Source organism: Coenobita brevimanus, chromosome 39 (genome assembly GCF_032717465.1).
Source record: "Coenobita brevimanus isolate Jiangsu-jjx chromosome 39, ASM3271746v2, whole genome shotgun sequence".
Lineage (NCBI taxonomy): Eukaryota > Metazoa > Arthropoda > Malacostraca > Decapoda > Coenobitidae > Coenobita > Coenobita brevimanus.
In genome coordinates this window covers 27,528,352-27,549,815 of record NC_136992.1, presented here as the reverse complement: position 1 = coordinate 27,549,815, position 21,464 = coordinate 27,528,352, and the positions used below count along the sequence as shown (strand labels likewise).

The 21,464-nt window shown below is 40.6% G+C and overlaps 1 protein-coding gene across 2 annotated transcripts in view; it reads right to left on the bottom strand.

Moving 5' to 3' along the window:
- The window catches only part of Spt6 (transcription elongation factor Spt6), a 46,825-nt gene that overhangs the window by 22,018 nt on the left and 3,343 nt on the right, over positions 1-21,464 (bottom strand). For both annotated transcript variants that reach the window (XM_080270165.1, XM_080270164.1), the window contains exons 2-8: positions 20,415-20,561; positions 18,776-18,975; positions 14,346-14,450; positions 8,563-8,791; positions 6,981-7,105; positions 5,404-5,616; positions 3,449-3,637 (exon numbers count right to left, since the gene is read on the bottom strand). In XM_080270165.1, coding sequence (XP_080126291.1) covers positions 3,449-3,637; positions 5,404-5,616; positions 6,981-7,105; positions 8,563-8,791; positions 14,346-14,450; positions 18,776-18,975; positions 20,415-20,547 — 1,194 coding nt within the window. In that variant the 5' untranslated portion in view covers positions 20,548-20,561. The remainder of the gene's footprint in view (positions 1-3,448; positions 3,638-5,403; positions 5,617-6,980; positions 7,106-8,562; positions 8,792-14,345; positions 14,451-18,775; positions 18,976-20,414; positions 20,562-21,464) is intronic.

The window sequence follows — 21,464 nt, the reverse complement described above, 5'->3', positions numbered from 1 at the left end:
TACTAACCAGTGGAAGTTAAGTAAGGAGCAGTTGGTAAGAATATTTTGAAAGGCTGATGAATGGGAATGGCAACAGCAGGGCACCCATAAACAAGATTGGCTTGGGTGGTGTGCAGGAAATGGGACACTGGCAGAAATTAAGAATGCTGTGGAGCAGCTGAAGAATGGGAGGGCAGCAGGTATCAATGAGATGTATGCAGAGATGGCTAAGATTGGTGGATAGTGGAAAGAAGTGTACGAAGGGACAGATGAATGACAATATACCAGCAGAGTACAAAAAGGCCATGTCTGTTCGTAATTTGGGGAGCAACTGCACTGCATTACAATTGTCAGTATACATTCAAATGAACCTCAACAGGTATACTGACCTCTCAAAAGTGTTTAAAATCCATTTAATTTTGCCAGACCTTGTTTAAGCTTGCATGTGTCACCATGTTCCCCAGGTTATACAGTCTCTGGAAGCATCTATGTTCACTTTTACAATGTATACAATTCATTCAACTCAACTAAAGAAATCTGACAATTAAGATGACTGAACTGCACTCCTGAGTTATCTAACAAACAATCTCTTTATCTATCTATCTATCTATTGCCAGACGCCTCAATCCCGTTTGGGGTGGCCACAAACAAATCGCCTCCAAGTCGCCCTGTCCCCCGCCATTTCACTACCCTGCTCCCAACTCACACCCCCCTCTCTCATATACCTCTCCACCCCATCCCTCCATCTCATCCTCGGTCTCCCCCTCCCTCTTCCACCCTCCACCTCACTCACATACACTCTCTTCTTCAGTCTTTCACCCTCCATCCTCTCCACATGGCCAAACCACCTCAGTGTGTTCCTCACAACGCTTCCTATCACATCCACATCAACACCACAACGCTCCTTTATATCCTCATTCGTCAGCCTGTCTCTCCACGTGACTCCACAAGCTCCTCTTAAATAACTCATTTCCACTGCTCTCACTCTTGACTTGTGTCCTTCCAACAACGTCCAAGCTTCACTTCCGTACGTTAGAGTTGGTATCACAATACTGTCATGTAGTAACTTTTTTACTTCCATGCTCACTTCCCTGTTTCTTATCACTGCTTTCGAGGAACCAGCAACCTTTCTTCCCTGCTGTACCCTTTCAAGCACTTCACCCTCCAAACCTCCATCCTTACTCATCACACTACCCAAATACTTAAACGTACTCACATTTTCCAATTCCTCACCATCCAACCTCGCTATACATTCACTGACTTCACCTCTCTCAAAGACCATCACTTTACTCTTCCCTACATTCACCTTTAGGTTCCGTTTCTTACACACTCTCTCAAACTCATCCACCAAGCCTTGCAGCTCCCCTTCATCTTCACTCAACAACACAGTATCATCTGCAAACAACAGTACAGGGAGTTTCCAAACACTATCCTCTCTCACCAGGGCCACTCCAACATCCACTACCCTACCTTGTACCTCTTTTATTACCCCATCCATGTACAGATTGAACAACCATGGAGACATGACACATCCCTGTTTCAAACCAACTTTCAAAGAGAAAAATTCACTTAGTTCACCATCCACACGCACTGCAGCCTTAGCACCATCATACATACTCTTCACAGCATTCAACAACTTCCCATCTACTCCATATATTCTTAACACTTTCCACAATCCTTGTCTATCCACCCTGTCATATGCTTTCTCCAAATCCATGAAAGCCGCATACAACTTCTTTCCCTTCTCTAGACTCTAGAAACTTTTCCACTAAAGATCTAAGAATGAATATCTGATCTACACAACCTCTTCCCTTCCTAAAGCCTCCCTGTTCTTCTCCAACTAATTTCTCTGTTCTTTCTCTAACTCTGTCTATAAGTATCCTACCATACACTTTTCCTATTATACTAAGAAGACAAATGCCCCTATGATTACCACACACTTCTTTTTCCCCTTTTCCTTTGTACAAGGGAATAATTATACCTGACTTCCAATCCTCCGGGACTCTACCTTCCTCCCAGGCCAATCTGCACATCTTCCACATCCATTCTACTACTATCTCTCCCCCATGCTTCAGCATCTCACCACACACTCCATCAATTCCTGGGGCTTTCCCGATTTAACTTTCTTCATTGCTTCCACAACCTCTATCCTACTGATTTCTACCTGTCTTCTCACCTCCCTCCTTCTCCCAGCCATTCCCCAGCCACTTATACTCGCATTACTTCCATCCTCTACGTTCAACAATTCCTTAAAGTGTTCTCTCCATCTGCTCACTTTTTCTCCCTTCTCCACTAGTAATCTACCATGTTTATCTTTCACTCCCCTGCTAACTTCACTTCCACCCTGTCTTACTCTTTTCACTTCTCTCCAGAACATTTTCTTACAGTCCCTCCACTTTACACTCAAATTCCTTCCAAATTCCTCATCCACTCTCTTCTTACTCTCTCTTACTAATCTTTTCACCTCTCTCTTCCTATCCACATATAACTCTCTCTTCTGCCTCTCAACTTCTTCCACGCCCCTATTTCTCATCCATTCATTGTATGCTTTCTTCTTTTGTGCCACAGCCTGTTTCACCTCTTCAGTCCACCACGCTGTTCCTTGCACCCCCTCCGTCTTCTCTTCCTTCCACACACCACATCACATGCTGCACATATTTCTTCTGTAAATATCTTACACACACCTTCCACGTCTCCCATCTGCTCCAGTTCATATTTGCCCAATCGTTCCTCCACTTCTCTCTTATACTCTGCCTTTTTCTCATCCTCTTGTAACCTTTCCACTCTCCTTGCAACTACTCCTTCCTCTCGTCTTTCCCTTCTTCTATTCCTCCATCTTACTTGCATCCTAATTCTGGCCACCACCAAGTAGTGGTCAGAAAGGCCACTCCCCCAACCTCTATAAACTCTTGCATCCAATATACATCTTCGCATCCTTTCATCCACACACACATAATCAATCATTGCCTTCCTTTCATTCAGTTCACCACCCACCCTTCTCATCACTCGCCATGTATACCTGTGGATCATTTTATGCCTGAAGAGGGTATTGGCTATTACCAACCCCCTCCCAGCACAGATGTCTCTTTATATTCTTTATAATGAAACTACGTTATAATAACGTATACACTCATATATCATCCCATCTTGACTTCCCAGAGCTGATAGTGACTTCTGTAGTACAGGAATGAGGATTCTTGTAAAAAAGTTAATGTCAGAAAAAAAAAAAAAAATGATAATAATACAAGTAAAAAATTAATCCAAGTTACTTTAACCCCTCTGATACAGTGACAGTATTATATTTAATCTTGCTACTGTCGGATGATTTTACTCAGCTCATGAGACTGTTCAAACCCTGGAATCAGACATGGCTTTTCTTAAATTCAATGAAATTCTCATGCAGGTAATATGACAATAAAAAGTATATAACTGAGCAGATGTGGTTAGTTCAGTAACCTTCACGTCTTACTTTTTCATCCCAGTGATAAACTTTCCAAAGGTCATGGATGTTCAACTCAGGCTGGACCTCTTCTTTCCTGTAGAAGGCTATGAATGGAACCTCACATGTGGAGTTTCTCATGAGGTCCAGTGCATTGTATATCTTCTGTATCATGTTGATGTCACGGCGGGAGCGCTGGCGGGCCTCATCACGACCTTCCTGTTACCATAAACAACAAATATTTGTAAATAACAGTATCTACACATCCATAGTTAATTGGCAGAGAACAGATGATCAGCAAAATCTCCTTGATGGCAGTAAATAATCCAAAACCTTAGTTAACTCCTGAATTATAGTGTACTGCTAATGACCATCATAACATTTCAAACATAACAGCATTATATACTCATGACAGATGAATGAGAAAGTCTCATGTACAATATGAAGAAAGTCCAAAGTACTAAGTAGTACTATACTGTACACTTCATAACAATTACATTTCCTTTGATCCCATAAGTTCAATGACATAATCATTATTATCCTGACCCTTTTTCCAACTAAAGATGGGTGGTAGGATCCTGAAACACTGAAAGGCAATGCTAAAAAGTAGGAGACCTATCAACAGTATGCCCAGTGAGATGGGTTAGACAGTCAATTACTCATCATTCAAACCCCCACAATCCTGCCTCCAATACACAAAAAAAATTCAGAGCACACAGAAATTATAGTAATCCCTCATTAAAAGTTATATATTTTTACATTCTTTTTAGCTATAACTCATGAACTGTGATGTATCTCAACAAAGAGCATGGCCGACTATGATATATCTCAACAGAAACCAATCGCAACTGAATTTCATTTCATTTTTTTTTTTTTTTTTTTTTTTTTTTTTTTTACAGCTGATACAGACCTGGAAATTTGTGTACCCATCTTTAAGCATGTCCTCTATCATCTCATACCCATAAGCTGTCTCTAATTAAACTGTTTATAAATTCATTTTCTTAACTTCATGGAACTGTAATATTATGATTAAAAACTTCTACACATATCATCATCCTCCAAACCTCCTTTCCCACCCTAGGGTGGGGTGAGGAGTAGCAGCGTCCAGACAGCCAAAGTTTGCCCAATCCAATGGGCCATGCTTCCATTCACTCATCATTCAAGCCCATGGAATCCTGGCTCCATCTGATAAGCCAAAAGGTTTCCCAATGTACTGTAGCTTCCCGTATACTTCAGCATATTCTCTGTGAGCAAGTACTACCATAAAAATCAACTAGCTAAACACAGTCCACATATTTATGGCAAAAATGACCAATGGCTTGCCCATGTAACATTAGCTACCGGTATGTGAGCAGTACCAGCAGTAGAGCAACCCCTGTCTATCTGGCAGAGCAAACCCATCAACTGCAGGCAAGCAGCTGCCTCAGCAGGGTTGCTTCTTGCAGTGAATCGATGTTCCCTTGTGGTGGACAGTGCATCACGACAGAAAACCACGGGGAAGAATGTCGAGGGTTTGGTTCCTGGAAGAACGCTGCATTTGTCTCTCTCCACCCAGTTAACAAGGGCACCATAGTAGGTTCCACATTGTCCCAAGCTATGTGAGTATACAACCTTAACCCACCCTCTGACTTAAACTCTTTTGGGCCTGTGGATATCACCCAGGTCTGAGATGAACAGGCAGAAAAAAATGCAGTAACATAACCACTTGGGTTCCTGAACTACAACAAGGACTGCCTGTACTGGGAAAATTCCATTCATAAGATACAAACATAGCTACATGTTGAGGTAACACTTAGCATCTGGCTACACACACAAAATTAAAATAATCAACATCATCATCCTAATCTTTGTTCCCAACCAAGGACAGAGTGAGGTGGGATCCAGAAAGAGTGTATAGAAGAAAGAAAAACTATCAAAAATAGTAAAATGGATCAGACATTTTCTCAAACCATTCAGGCAGCATAATCAAATCCACTAACTTATACCTGATTTGAGATGAATGGTCTGAAGAAAGCATGGTGATATATCCACTTGGCTTCCTGGTCAAGCTCTTTATCCGTGGTGCGGTCGTCACCTTCGCCTCGGGTGCGTGTCACTGGAATCTGTCGCAGCTGGAATCTCTCAGGAATGTCCAGCTTACGAATCTCATGGTCCTGGTCTGTCAGGTGGCCACGTTCCAGCTCACTTGGCTCAAATACCTGGTAAGTCATGATAAAAATAAATTACACAATGTGCCATCCCCGTATAAAATGCTCAGGTAAATCAAACTGCTGAATTTCATGGTCCTGTTCTGGCAGGTGCCCATGTTGTAGTTCACTCAGTTCAAATCCTGTAACTAATGCAATACAACCAAACTGTACAGAATGTAACTGACTCCTACCTGAATGCTACTTACAAAACAACTTCATTTCATTAAAATGCATTATATTTTAGAAAATTCCATTTTTACATCATCATCATCATTCTGCTTCTTTTTCTCACCTATAGGTGGGTTAGGTAGTGGACAGAAAGCCACAAAAAGGAAAGAAAATGACAGTGGGAAAAGTAATAAACAACACGGCCGATGAAACTGACCGCAAGTGCTTCCAGTCACTATTCAATCCCCCAGTATCCTGCCTCCACCTGATAAGTACACCTGTCCATATGGAGCATCTAATTTACCTATCAGAGTTAAGTACATGACTGTCAAGTTATAAGTAGGGTGCCAAATACCTGTTCTACACTCTACTCAAAATTTATCCAGTCAACTCACATCCTTGTCAGTTCCCTACTCCCACCAAAATAAGGCACTCTGGGAAGTATCCCTCTCAGAATATCATACCATTTTCAAGAATGAACTTTAATGAAATGGGTGGCATCTTTAGCCATGTTGTACAAATAGGATTTTACTGCATGAGTTTATGCACTTATCCTAAACCCCTTTCAACATCATTTCCCATATGGCACATATTTCACTAAAAAATTTTCCATATTCTTCAATTCTACTACATTTGGGGCTCTTCATCATACTAGTCAGTCTTTGCTGGGCTCATGAACTGCAACGGGAGACTGCTCTGCATCTGTTAGGTCTCGCAGCCCCTGGTTTCCAATATTGTTGGTTTTTGGTGCAAAATGGCAGAGTTTTGAACTTCAACTTGCTGCCACAACAAGATCACAAAAGCTACAGAGGTGGTCTTAATGGATATTTCCAGACATTTTTTTACTTTTTAAGCATCCCTTCTATTAAAGAAGGAAATCAGATAAAGATGAAAAAAAATTGCAAATATGCCCTGTGTTTAAGGGCTAATGATGCTTAAAACACAAATTCGAGAAAAATCTCCTTTATCTTTCTATCTAAAACAATACTTCCAGCATGTTTCATTGCCTTCAATACTTTTAAAAGTTACTGCAAGTTTTTCCAGACCCATAACATTATATATACAATAATTTTGTTCACATACACTCTTGTAAGTTAGATATCAATTACCTGCAACTCACTTTACTGAAAGGGTTTTTCTGGTCTTCAACATTTCATACAATCTGTTAACAAGCATCCTCATTAGAAAGCAATAATTTGACTCACCTCATAGATAGACTTTTTAACTTGCTTTCTGCGTTCCTTCCTCCCTCGTCGATCTCTCCCATCTCCTTCTTCATCCTCCTCATAATCATCTTCTTCTTCCTCCTCTTCCTCTCCTTCTTCCCAATCTACAGATTTATTAATATAAGCATTAATACAAATTCTCAATCTTCAATGAAAGGACACATATAGCAGTATGAGGATTAATAACAGGCATCTTAAATTTCATTATCACCCTAACCTTTTTTCATCTAAGGACTTGGGTGAGGGAGGATCCATAAAACAAAGAAGAGAAATTACAGAAAAGGGATTGCTATCACCTTTCCTGGTGAGATGGACCAAGCACTCATTCACTCATTATTCAAGTTCCAGGAATCCAGGATCCACCTCACAGGCCTAACTCTTCTATCTCATCAATGTTTAATCCTTCTATTTCACCAAACCCTACTGCCTTCTCCTCATTCTTCAACCATTTCACAGTATTCTTCACTTCTACCGACGTCACACTCTAATTCACCATATCTGATTACCTGTGCACAACCAATACCACTCATGTATATTATCTATCTATCTATCGATTGCCAGACGCTTTAGTCCCGTATGGGGTGGCCACAAACAAATCGCCTCCACATCGCCCTGTCGTCCGCCATTTCACTGCCCTGTTCCTAACTCACACCCCACTCTCTCATATATCTCTCTACTCCATCCCTCCATCTCATCCTCAGCCTCAGCCTCATGTATACCACTACTCAAAATTTACCATCCCGTTGGTGACAATTAACCCTCTGAGATTTTTGGCCCTCCACCGATTGGGTCTGTGCAAGATTCAGCCTGGCACACATAGAGTGCACATTCATGCAGCGATATCTGTACTTAATCGGCCACTGTACAACTGTACACTAACTTTTTATGGTAGACTAATGAATCTGGTACCATTTTAAAGCTGAATAGTTGCTCTTTATTGTGGTATGGTTGAAAAAGGTAAATATGGTAGCTAAAATGCCAATAGGACGAGTAGAAGTTAGACGAAAAGGAAAAATCACACACCCTTCCGTAGAAAAATATTTGTAAAAAAAAAAGTATTAGAGTTAAATGAAATTTGATTGCACCATGTCAATCTACTGTACAGTAAATTACTTTTCCATTGATATATAGGTTATGGCAATTTACGTTAGTTTTCACAGAGAAAAGCGAAAGCTCTCGCTGTCACACAGGCAAATATCCATGCTGGTAATACTGATATTATTCATGGTAAAAGCAAATTTATTATGCATATCTGTCCGATGTACTTGTCAGTATAAAACTAAATAGTTGGAAAAGGATAAGCAGGATAGTGTATGTAGAACAAGCCCAGATAGGATATGGAAAACATGCAAAAACAAATGTTGTTTCATATGACTCGAATTCGAGTCATCAGAATCTCAAAGGTTGGATTTATGACGACTCGAAATCGCGTCTTCAGAATCTCAAAGAGTTAAAAACACTGATGATGTGACTGGCTCTAGAAACAGGCATCATGTAAAGTATATTATAACTAACTGAATAAACACAAATTATCAATATGGGTGAATTGCTACACTCTTACCTTCATATTGTTCAAATTCCCCATAGTCAAAGTCACAGCCGAAGATATCCCTGGCAGCCTCCAGTCCTTCATCATCAAACACGGCCTTCTTCTTCTGCTTGGCAATGGGCTTTCCTTCATCGTCCACAATAAAGCTACCCTCCCCATCGGACTCCTCCTCCTCTTCCTCCGACGCATAGGTCTCTGGCTGCTGGTGCACTGGAGCTTGGCCTGACTCATCCTCCTCCTCCTGCCACACCACAAAAACAGGTCAGTCTTGTTTAGTCCCCTATTTTTATTTTATTTTTTTCTGCCCTTGGGTTACCTCATGGTTTATTACAGAATACTTGCCTATTAAAGTTCCAATGCTGCCTATAAAGCTGACATTTTGGAACACATCCCTGACCTATAATAGGACTGCCTGTACTGTTTAGGTAGTCATTTCTCTCTCACACAGACACACACACACACACACACACACACAGGCACAATGCTTTGATCATCATGTCTCTTAAGGCCGTACTACAATATAAAAATTAAATGCCAGTATTGCTGAATGCAAGTGTCCGACATTACCATTTCTCGTACCACAAATCTGCTGTCCACGCCACACGATCATCACCTGGTTATGGCGTAAAATAGTACTGGAATGTGACAGCAGGATAAACGCCATCTGAGACCCTTGTTTCGTGGAACAAACTTAAATATTCATAAATATGATGGCTGGTTTTCCCATTTATAAACACTGAATAATTCAGGAATAAAATTTTCCTTGACAGGCAATATGAGAAATGCAGGGCTGTTCAGATTATTTTTTACAAGACAAAATGTTTCCACAACAAATACAAGTAAACAAAACATCTGTAGTGGTGAGGTGGTGGCATGGCACATGACATTTGGAGATATGATAATAAATTGTGCTACCAAGTTAACTTCAGACTATCTGTGTAATTTATACATTTATCTTTGAAACGGCAACAGTAGAGTTTGAAAGTTCGCCAACTCAGTGCTGTAGTTATCACAGTTGAGGGAAAGCCTATAAACTTCTGACAAGTCGAATATTGTCCGAGTGTGCAACACTCCTGACATTGGGAAATCAATTAGATAAATGACTTTTTTTTTTATTTTTTGGTTAATGGGGTGCTTCTTGAAGTATATCAGATACAGTTCAAGTGTTGGGTTGCTTCAAGCAGCAGCTGCAGTGGTTGCTAACATAATCAATGAAAGTCACTGTATCTGACTCAGTGAAGTACTACTTTGATCTCACATTTGAGGCTAAATAAGTATATTATGTACAAGAAGTTCACTGGTGATGGCCATTACGGGCTGGTTCACAATTCCCCGTCAGGATGATTCCCCGTCACAACAAAAAAACACGAAGTCACCGTCTAGAGTAATTGCCTTCCTCCTCATCATCTCACCAACTGAAGGAGAGACGGAAGGGCATTTCGTAGACATGATGGATGCATAAAACACAACGTGGATGCAGAGGGGGGGATATCCAAGAAAAATGCTGGCAACACAGAACACTGCAGAGCATCGGAACATCAATTGTTTACATTAACAACCGCCCAGGCAGTTTGGGGGTGACTCAACTCGCTGCAGCTGCATCGTACCACATATCGCTAGCCCAGGAAAAGATCAAAATTCAAATATCGAAGCATGGTTTCTAAATTTGTACAACTGAAAATTTGTAAGTCGACCATTCGTAAGTAAGGTACCACCTGTATATCCAGATTTTAGGTGGGGGTGCTCAACATCCACTCATTCACTGCAGTGCTGCTTTGGGTGTCTGTCCTTTCCTCTTTTCCTTCCTTCCTCTTCTGTCTTTCTTTCCTTCATTCTTTCTTCTTCCTTCTGCCTATGGGTGACTTTACACTCCCTGTCTTTCCTTCATTCATTTCTCTTCCTTCTGCCTATGGGCAACTCTACACTGAGTGACAAGCCAAATGGTTTCTTGTACACCAGGAAACATTTACTAGGCTGGGTGGTAACCACATAACCAAATCATGGTACCTAGTGGTTTAGTGGGTAATTAAGGTGCTCCAATTGGATTAAGCCTGTATAGGTTTATATCCAAGGGAAGGTTGGGGTTTATTGTTCATGTAATGCCAATGAGGGATGAGTGAGGCTGGTCACTCTCATCTTAAATGTCAGGACCAACTTGCCTAGTCCTGGGCTCCTACACTCCTCATGGGGCAACATAAGATTGGATGATGGATGGATGGATGGATCTGCACCTCTGCTCATGTACCTGTACATCATATGCTCCTAAATTTATATAGCAAGGTGTAAATACATAGTTATTACAGAATTATTTTTAGCATGCAGGCTGCTTTGTTTCTTAAACAGGAGAAATGCTTAAAATTCACGTGCTGTTTGCGCTCATGCAGCGCATTCTCACCAATCTAGTGACTGAATTGGGGTTCGCCAAGACTGATGGTCCAGATTTTTTATAATATGGACGACTGATGCTCAAGAATGTCTGACAACTGAACGTTGCCATTGGACTGCCTGAACTCTTAGTTTTTATAGTATGGCCATTAGATACTTCATTCCATCTACTGCATGACTTAATTCACTTGATGAAAAATCCTGACCGACAGAATAATCTACCTATCTATAGCCAAACACCTTAATCCCCAAGGAGGTGGCTACGAACAAACTGTCCTCCATGTCACCCTGTCCTCAATCAGGTTGCTCTCCCTCCATCTTATACCACCCTCATTCATATATCTCTCCACTCTGTCCCTATACTTCATACTCTGCCTACCTCTACCCCCTCCCCCCACACACACTCCAGTTTCTGTAAACTGTCAAACTATCTCAGTACTTCAAACCCCTTCTAGCACATCCATATCAATACCACAATGCTCCCTAACTTCCTCATTTGTGTGTTTGGCTCTCAATGTAACCTCACGTGCTCTTATCAAATAACTAATTTCAACTCCTCACTCTTGTGTCTTTGCAGGAGAGTCCATGCCTCACTTCCTATACAGTAGAGAGTGTGTAACAATGCTGTCATGCAACAGCTTCTTTACTTTCATTCTCACCTCCCTATTCCTTGTCACTGTCCTCAGTGTACCTGTGCATCAAGGGCAGTGACATCTGTAGTAAACTAAGCAGTATATACTATACACAGCCAGGTTAAAAAAGATTATAACTTCACACAAAGATGTCAATATCCTATACTCTGGCATTTGTCTGTATGCCTAAATTAGACAGTAAGTGTATTACATGTTGTGCCCTATAACTACTACAATTATCAAAAACACATAAATACATCATTACCAAATATTACTGACTCTGAATCTGCTAAGAATCACAGGCAGTGACAGTTAAGACACAACAGACATAGTGGCACTATAAATATACATCTTTAATTACACAGAAATACTCTTCATTATATCCGCTACCATTAATCCTTTGAGGAGAGACTTTCCTAAGTTCATTAAAATTGTATTTATAAAGTGTGACATATGTCACCCTCCTCAAATGGTTAATAGAACTTCTGAAGAATACCATGATGCACAGCAAAGTGGTAATATAGGGTAGAAAGTAACCTTAAATAGGGTAACTGACACAAATTTTGCAACTTACATTCTCCTCCTAATGATGGCAGGTTGTGGGAAATAAAAAAAATAAAGAATTTAAAAGTGTGTCTTATCACAGTGCTGTGAACTGTTCAAATGGATGAATTTATATCCAAATGTGGAAATGTTTATGGGAAATATACAACATGCATGTTAGCAGGCATGCATGCATGTATGCATAGACTCTCACCCAAAATTTTGTCTCTATTCATACCTAAAGATTCAACTTTTGGCCAAAACTGATCTAACTTCCCATTTCCACAAGTGGGTATAATTCTTCCATTTTAATAGTGCCTAGTACATTCATAAGCCATGGTTTCTGCTCAAACATCTACGCTTTCCACTGGATGGAGGGAAGCCAGTGAAAGGTGACATACAGGTTCAAATCCACTAGGCTTCAACAGCAGTGTGGTTCAAATCATTGCTACGCGTCAATAGCAGCAGTGTCTTCATAAGCTTTTATTTGTATCAGTGTAGCAAAAGCAAAGCTGCATTCTACCACTAAGCCATTTTGTTATGATGACATCTTTTTTGCTTTACTGCATATTTGGCACCTAGACATTTCCATGTTCGGAAACTTTTCAAACTGGATGGATTAGATGGTCTAAATTAACCTCATCAATATCTATTTACCCATTATCTGATCACTTGCTGTCCCTTCTGGAGCATACAGGCCTGGGGCTTGGCTACTCAGGCTTGCATACAACCTCAAAACATGCTAATGCTGAAACAGTTTCACTTTAATCCTTTCACAACCATGAATGCCTTTAACATCCTATGCTCTGCCCCCTACCAGAGGAGTTAACCCTGTCAATATAGTACTGTCTTTCAAATTAATTCTTGCTACTCCTAGATTTTTTTCAGTTTAGAAGAGTTCTGCTTCATAGCAGTAAAAGGATTAGTTAATGAAGGCTGGTTATAACACTTCCCATTCAGAAATCTCTTCAAAGCTGCATATAATCATCTGGACATAGCAAGAACAAGATTTAAAAGACATCCTCATAATAATCAAGTTAAATCACTGTTATCAGCCTCCTGACTTTTTTCCCACCTACGTATGCAGTGAGATTTAATTCACACTGGAAGGGAAAAAAAGAGAGAAAATAATCTCCCTCAACTCTTGCAATCCGATGATTTCTTATTTTCCATTCTTGTTACAGCCAAACGAATTTATTTAGTTTATGAGACACCTCTGGGTGTAAAGAGAACATAGCACTCTTAATGCAAAAAAAGGGGAGGAAGAGGAAAGGGGGACATCATTGTCAGTTTGCTTTTACCTAGCAGAACTGGGTCACTTCCGCAACTTTAATGCTTGGTTGCCGCACCATGAATTTCAATGAATGTTGGATTCATCTACAAAACATAGGCTAGGCACCTGTGGTGATGGAGCACTGTAACAAAATGAGTGGAAAATGATCAAGTAGACATGATGAAGTAAGTCACCATCCCCGCTCCTGATCTGCTGTTAATAGCATATTTTGCCACCATCACTATGCTTTGAAACTGGTAAGTGGCATGTTTTGCCATAGTACAGGCACCCAGTCATCACATAGAGGAGCCCTTAGATATGAGGCAGGAGAGAGTCTCATTTACTTACAAGTCAATTCAGCTCTCCAGTCTCACTACACTAGGCCATCAACTGGGCTAAAAGTAGTTAGGTATCTTTGTTGGGTTAAAAACAAATGCACTACCAGTATTTATTTACCCATACTGCATCAGCAAAAACTAGCAAAACTATATAGTCAGTCCTTTTTATAAGTCATGGATATGTACTGCATATCACACTTTCCATACAGCTAGTAGTCAACTGAAGAAAACTGTAATATCTGCTGCAAAAGTAACAACAAAACTTTGGGGGGCAAATTTTCTGCAATTCATTGGGGTTGGACTTCATTCTTTAAATCAAGTGACCATTTTTTTTTTTTTAAGCTAATACCCAGTACTTGATTACAGTATTTCATTCAACTTGGGAAAAGCTTCCTGCACTGACGGGGTTAATGAAGGCTACAACTATCTACTCCAGTTCAAAAAGTCTTATTTAAGCTGAGTAAGGTGGCCTGGCAGTAGGGGGAGGGGGGGGAAAGTCACTGGATTCAAGGGATAAATAATAAAAGAGTTGAACCAAAAAAGGTGACTTATAAAATGGACTTATTAAATTATAATGTGTGATGTCAATGAGAAAAAAGCTATAACACATAAAATCATACTCACATCACCTGATCCCATGAAGATCTCCTTCCTAATCTGTCCCTGCACATCGTCTTCATTGGCATCAGAATCTTCATCTTCTATTCGCTTCAGACGCTTGAACTTTTTCTGCGAGTGTTATCAGAAAAAAATATAATATTACCCGACATAGCTTAATACTGTACCATGAACAGCTGAAATGGAAGACTTATACCTACAAATGCAAATGCTGCTGAACCCCTTTGCCATGAGAGTGAACAATCTCATATGGTACCCTGTACGAGGCTTCCCCAGTTCGTTCCCCCACACTGCTTTTCCAGGGAAAAGCTGCTATCTTGCGGAAATAGCTATGGTGCTTTGTATGTTTCTGTATACGTGTGCATGCAAGTATAGGCCCATGAGTGTATGTGTGTTAGACTGAATCTGCCACTGCATGTGTTTGTAATAAAAATAATATAAATCAAGATATTTTTTATTAGCTTTATCATAAACAAAACAAAGCAGTGAAAGATTATATAAATAAAAATTAAATCAATGTATTTACTTATCAGAAACACTGCCTCTGAACTCACATCTAGGTCTACATTTTCTTGGCCTTCTGGCCCCTGCTTGGCCCACGCTGTGGCACATCTTGGCTGTGCCACTGACAGTTGCAAAAACGTAGGAATTTCATTATGCTGACAAACCGGTCTCTACTCATCACTTCAGGACAGAACAAAGCCTGGTCACTATACAACATATTTGGCTCCAATACACATAAATGCAGGGCAATTTTGTTATTTCCATGGCTAACAAAAGGATAATAAAAGTGTACATATCACTCTCCGAAACTGGCCACCATATAATGCTATTTACTTTACCCTTTTTCTGTGGGTGTTCATTGAAAAATTTATCTGCCCTCTGATCTGTCCACTCACATTTCTTCGTCACCACATCAGCATCAAAAATTAGTCTCAAAGAGTCCAAAGGTGACACAACTTCAGATTCACTAAATGTTGGGTTCAGCCAGAAAAAATTACACGTAAATTCAGGTACGTGGTTGGGTTTATAGAGGTTGGGGGAGTGGACTTTCTGACCACTACTTGGTGGTGGCCAGAATTAGAATGCAAGTAAGATGGAGGAATAGAAGAAGGGAAAGACGAGAGGAAGGAGTAGTTGCAAGGAGAGTGGAAAGGTTACAAGAGGATGAGAAAAAGGCAGACTATAAGAGAGAAGTGGAGGAACGATTGGGCAAATATGAATTGGAGCAGATGGGAGACGCGGAAGGTGTGTGTAGGATATTTACAGAAGAAATATGCGCAGCATGTGATGTGGTGTGTGGAAGGAAGAGAAGACGGAGGGGGGTACAAGGAACAGCGTGGTGGACTGAAGAGGTGAGACAGGCTGTGGCACAAAAGAAGAAAGCATACAATGAATGGATGAGAAATAGGGGCGTGGAAGAAGTTGAGAGGCGGAAGAGAGAGTTATATGTAGAGAGAAAGAGAGAGGTGAAAAGATTAGTAAGAGAGAGTAAGAAGAGAGTGGATGAGGAATTTGGAAGGAATTTGAGTGTAAAGTGGAGGGACTGTAAGAAAATGTTCTGGAAAGAGGTGAAAAGAGTAAGACAGGGTGGAACTGAAGTTAGCAGGGGTGTGAATGATAAAAATGGTAGATTACTAGTGGAGAAGGGAGAAAAAGTGAGCAGATGGAGAGAACACTTTAAGGAATTGTTGAACATAGAGGATGGAAGTAATGTGAGTATAAGTGGCTGGGGCATGGCTGAGAGAAGGAGGGAGGTGAGAAGACAGGAAGAAATCAGTAGGATAGAAGTTGTGGAAGCAATGAAGAAAGTTAAATCGGGGAAAGCCCCAGGAATTGAGGGAGTGTGTGGTGAAATGCTGAAGCATGGGGGAGAGATAGTAGTAGAATGGATATGGAAGATGTGCAGATTGGCCTGGGAGGAAGGTAGAGTCCCAGAGGATTGGAAGTCAGGTATAATTATTCCCTTGTACAAGGGAAAAGGGGAAAAAGAAGTGTGTGGTAATCATAGGGGCATTTGTCTTCTTAGTATAATAGGAAAAGTGTATGGTAGGATACTTATTGACAGAGTTAGAGAAAGAACAGAGAAATTAGTTGGAGAAGAACAGGGAGGCTTTAGGAAGGGAAGAGGTTGTATAGATCAGATATTCATTCTTAGATCTTTAGTGGAAAAGTTTCTAGAGAAGGGAAAGAAGTTGTATGCGGCTTTCATGGATTTGGAGAAAGCATATGACAGGGTGGATAGACAAGGATTGTGGAAAGTGTTAAGAATATATGGAGTAGATGGAAGTTGTTGAATGCTGTAAAGAGTATGTACGATGGTGCGAAGGCTGCAGTGCGTGTGGATGGTGAACTAAGTGAATTTTTCTCTTTGAAAGTTGGGTTGAAACAGGGATGTGTCATGTCTCCTTGGTTGTTCAATCTGTAAATGGATGGGGTAATAAAAGAGGTACAAGGTAGGGTAGTGGATGTTGGAGTGGCCCTGGTGAGGGAGGATAGTGTTTGGAAACTCCCTGTACTGTTGTTTGCAGATGATACTGTGTTGTTGAGTGAAGACGAAGCGGAGCTGCAAGGCTTGGTGGATGAGTTTGGGAGAGTGTGTAAGAAACGGAATCTAAAGGTCTAAAGGTGAATGTAGCGAAGAGTAAAGTGATGGTCTTTGAGAGAGGTGAAGTCAGTGAATGTACAGCGAGGTTGGATGGTGAGGAATTGGAAAATGTGAGTACGTTTAAGTACTTGGGTAGTGTGATGAGTAAGGATGGAGGTTTGGAGGGTGAAGTGCTTGAAAGGGTACAGCAGGGAAGAAAGGTTGCTGGTTCTTTGAAAGCAGTGATAAGAAACAGGGAAGTGAGCATGGAAGGGAAAAAGTTACTACATGACAGTATTGTGATACCAACTCTAACGTATGGAAGTGAAGCTTGGACGTTGTTGGAAGGACACAAGTCAAGAGTGACAGCAGTGGAAAGGAGTTATTTAAGAGGAGCTTGTGGAGTCACATGGAGAGACAGGCTGACGAATGAGGATATAAAGGAGCGTTGTGGTGTGGATGTGGATGTGATAGGATGCGTTATGAGGAACACATTGAGGTGGTTTGGCCATGTGGAGAGGATGGAGGGTGAAAGACTGACGAAGAGAGTGTATGTTAGTGAGGTGGAGGGAGGAAGAGGGAGGGGGAGGCCGAGGATGAGATGGAGAGATGGGGTGGAGAGGTATATGAGAGAGGGGGGTGTGAGTTGGGAGCAGGGCAGTGAAATGGCGGGGGACAGGGCGACTTGGAGGCGATTTGTTTGTGGCCACCCCAAACGAGATTGTGGCGTCTGGCAATAGATAGATAAATAGATAGGTTGGGATGTGAGTCATCTGATATGTCATTTATCAGTTGCCAGCCACCATTGATGTCTTTCATTTTAATATCATCAAATTCATCACTCTCAAGTTTTCCACTGGACAAGTCATCAATAACTGAATCTTGCACCAATGGCTAATACTCCTCATAATCAAGGAATCGTGAGATTCCTCAAATACAGTCTGTGATTCAGCCATAATTCACTGTGGAAGGAACAACAAAACACTCTCCTATGATTCACAGCAAAGACTGATCATGGCAGCATGCAGTGTTACTACCAGGATGCCAGCAATCACATGGCCATCCATAAATATATTGGGACTGGCTGAAAAAAGTAGCAGATGGAGCTTATTTCATCCTCAGTAACACTTACTAGCCAATATGAAACGCCCTAGCATAATAAACGAACCCCTCTAGTAGCACTGATATATGACAACACAGGGGTGTCAGGGTATGTGTGGTCTGGAAGGTTATGATGATGTATAAGCAGCATTGAGGGGAAGGGGTTAATGGGAAGACACACACACACAGTATAGTATCTTTCCAATATACTCCATTACCATATGTTAATGAACATTAATACTTAATTGGCTGATGATAAGAGGGTCCCAGACCCTCATTATTTGGAAAATTATATGAGTAACACCTAAAAAAATGACATGGGCAACAACTAATAAAATGCTTTCTTTCCTTCATTCTTTCCTCTTCCTTCTGCCTCTGAGTGACTCTACACTAAGTGACACGCCAAATGATTTCCTGTACACCAGGAAACCATTTCCTAGGCTGAGTGGTAACCATGTAACCAAATTTCGGTGCCTGGTAGTTTAGTGGGTAATTACAGTCCTCCAACTGGACTGAGCCAGTGAAGGTTCATATCCAAGGGATGGCTGGGGTTTATTGCTTGCATAATGTCACTCAGGGATGAATGAGGCTGGTCACTCTCATCTTAAATGTCAGGACCAACTTGCCTAGCCCTGGGCTCCTACGCTCCTCATGGGGCAACGGAGGATTGGATGGATGGATGGATGGATGAACACCTCAAAAATATTCCTGGTTCTGCCCCAGTAAAACAATTTATCACCTGACTCACCTTTCTATCAAGTTTCACACCAATGTTCTCTTCAATCAGTGCCAGGTCATCCTCCTCCAGATCATCCTCTTCAAGGTCATCATCATCATCTTCATCTTTTCGTTTTCTCTTCCCTTCTATCTCACTGTCTGACCCTGACCCCTCCTCTTCCTCGTCATCATTGATGAAGCCTTTGTTCTCTTCACGGATCTTTTCCTCATCTGAGACAATTTTATTCAAACTTAGGGCATGCCACTAATATTGCAGGATTAATTCCTTAACAACTATCCTAACTGTCTGATGACTAAAATCCACAACCATTACTTTTTGGCACTGTTAAGGGGTTACTGAAGACTATTAATCTAAAGTATCCAGAGCTAAATACAAATGTGTGATGGTAGTGATGAATCAGAGCACCCACCTGACCACATACTGTATGATTAAAGCATGGTATACAGTGAATCAAAGTACCAATTGTACTGTATACGGTACTATATGCCTGAAGTAAGGTATACAATGAATCAGAGCACCAATTTTACTGTATACTGTAGCCAACAAGTATGGTATAGTATACTGATAGTCTTGTTCTAAATCAGGGACGTGTTCTAAAATACTGCATTTTTTTTTTTTTTTAATTGTTGATCTAAATTGGAGAAACTGAAAATTCAGCATTAAAGAAAAAAAAAAATAATAATAATAATAAATAAAGGTGCTCCAATCAGACTGAGCTGGTGTAGGTTTACGGTATATCCAAGAGGTGGTTGGGGTTTACTGCTCACGTAATGCCATTCAGGGATGAGTGTGGTTAGTCACTCTCATCTTAAATGTTAGGACAAACTTGCCTAGCCCCAGGCTCCTATGCTCCTTATGGAGCAACACAGGATTAGATGATGATGATGAAAAAATAAATAAAATAGACAGACTTGCTGAGTAAGTCATCATATGCTGCACTTTTCATGACTGCACAACAAATTACAAGACTGAATATGAATGTTCCACCTCTACCTATTGGGATGATTTACCAATTTTCCTCACTGCAACACTGTACTGGTTGTATGGAAAAGTTGTAATAATTTGGAAAACATTCCTGACATATAACAAGAGCTATACTTTAACATAACAATTTCTTTATCTGTGGCTGATAAGGAATACTGCTCTTAACTATGAGTCAGTGGTAATAACAGCTAATACATTTATGAAGCAATAATTGTATACATACTGCTATCACAGGTATAAGGGAAAATTAATATTTCTATAAATATGTTCATCCTGAGGATTCTACCATAAGTCTGTTATCTCCAGTATTAGAAAAGAAAAATGGGTTAAAGGGGTTAACCCCAGCCATGTTAATTCTCTGGGCTGGGGGGGGGGGAATACATCCACACACACAGCTACCATAGTATACATAAAATGCTGGTACTTGATTTGCACAAACCTATTGTGTTTACATCATTCAAGCTCTAACAATCAATTCAAATTATATCAATACAGTCTGTAAGAAGATACTGTGCACAATAAACAAAATTTCAAAATGAAGAACCCAAACACTCACATCCTTAATTTTTATGAACAAACTGTACTGGTGACGTAAGTATGAGTACAGTAATATATATCTAACTTATACAATAGATACAGAACTATAAGGTGATGTTGGGCTTACCATCCTCCTCCTCCTCCTCTGAGGAATCCTCTACCGTAGTTGTTAGCTTCTTCAACTTTTTCTTTTCAGATTCAGCATACTCCTCCTCCTCCTCTTCACTTTCCTCAGCTTCAGAGTCAATGAAGTGGGACATGACTGGTTACTGAACTGTAACAAAAAAATTATCCTTTAAGTGCACTTAATAAACTAATGTATTACAGTAAACTCTCGATTACCTGATGCACAGAGGACAAGCAGGTGGTGAAAGGTGACATATTGATGGAGACTGATGCAATACCCTCCCCAACCCACCCCAAAGGTGATCTAATCCCCTCTGTAAAACCCTGTAATTGTACTGTACAACTCTCCACTCACAGAAAAACATCACTGAATATTGTAATAAGCATGATCAAATATCACAGTGTTGTACTGTAAACTGTACAGTGCATGCACTATGCTGTACAGTGACATCCAAAGGCAGGGTTAGGTAGAGTGAGGCAGGTTAGTATGGACGACAGAAGGACAGAGCGACCTATCCAATCGAGAGAGAGAGAGAGAAGGGGGGGGGCATGGAATGAGTGACAAATAATTATAACAGATGATGCTGGGGAGAATAAATTCACCAGGGAGTACCAGAGATTCTTGATACAGAAAATCACTGGATGGGAATGAGGAGTTGACTAAAAGATTAAGTGAACTTGAAATTAGACATGTAGTGAGCACTGAAATTGCGGAAGGCAACAGGCCCAAGATTTTGGATGTTGGAGAAATGATTTGTAGTATGGAGGTTCGGGCAGTTAGCATGGAAGAAAAAAATCAATGACAGGCCTACAAAGATGACTGATAGTATCAGGCCTACTGGTACTGGTGCAGGCCATCAGACTGAAGTAATGGTTGACAGTAGTAATGATGGGATAGTCAGAAGGTTAATTGAAGAAATAAATGAAAAGAAGAGAAAATAACACAGTGATTTCTGGAGTACCTGAACCACAATCCGAGGTACACCATGAATGGAACGAGCATGACAAAAACAACGTACTGTAGGCTACTGAAATTACCCAGTGTATGTAA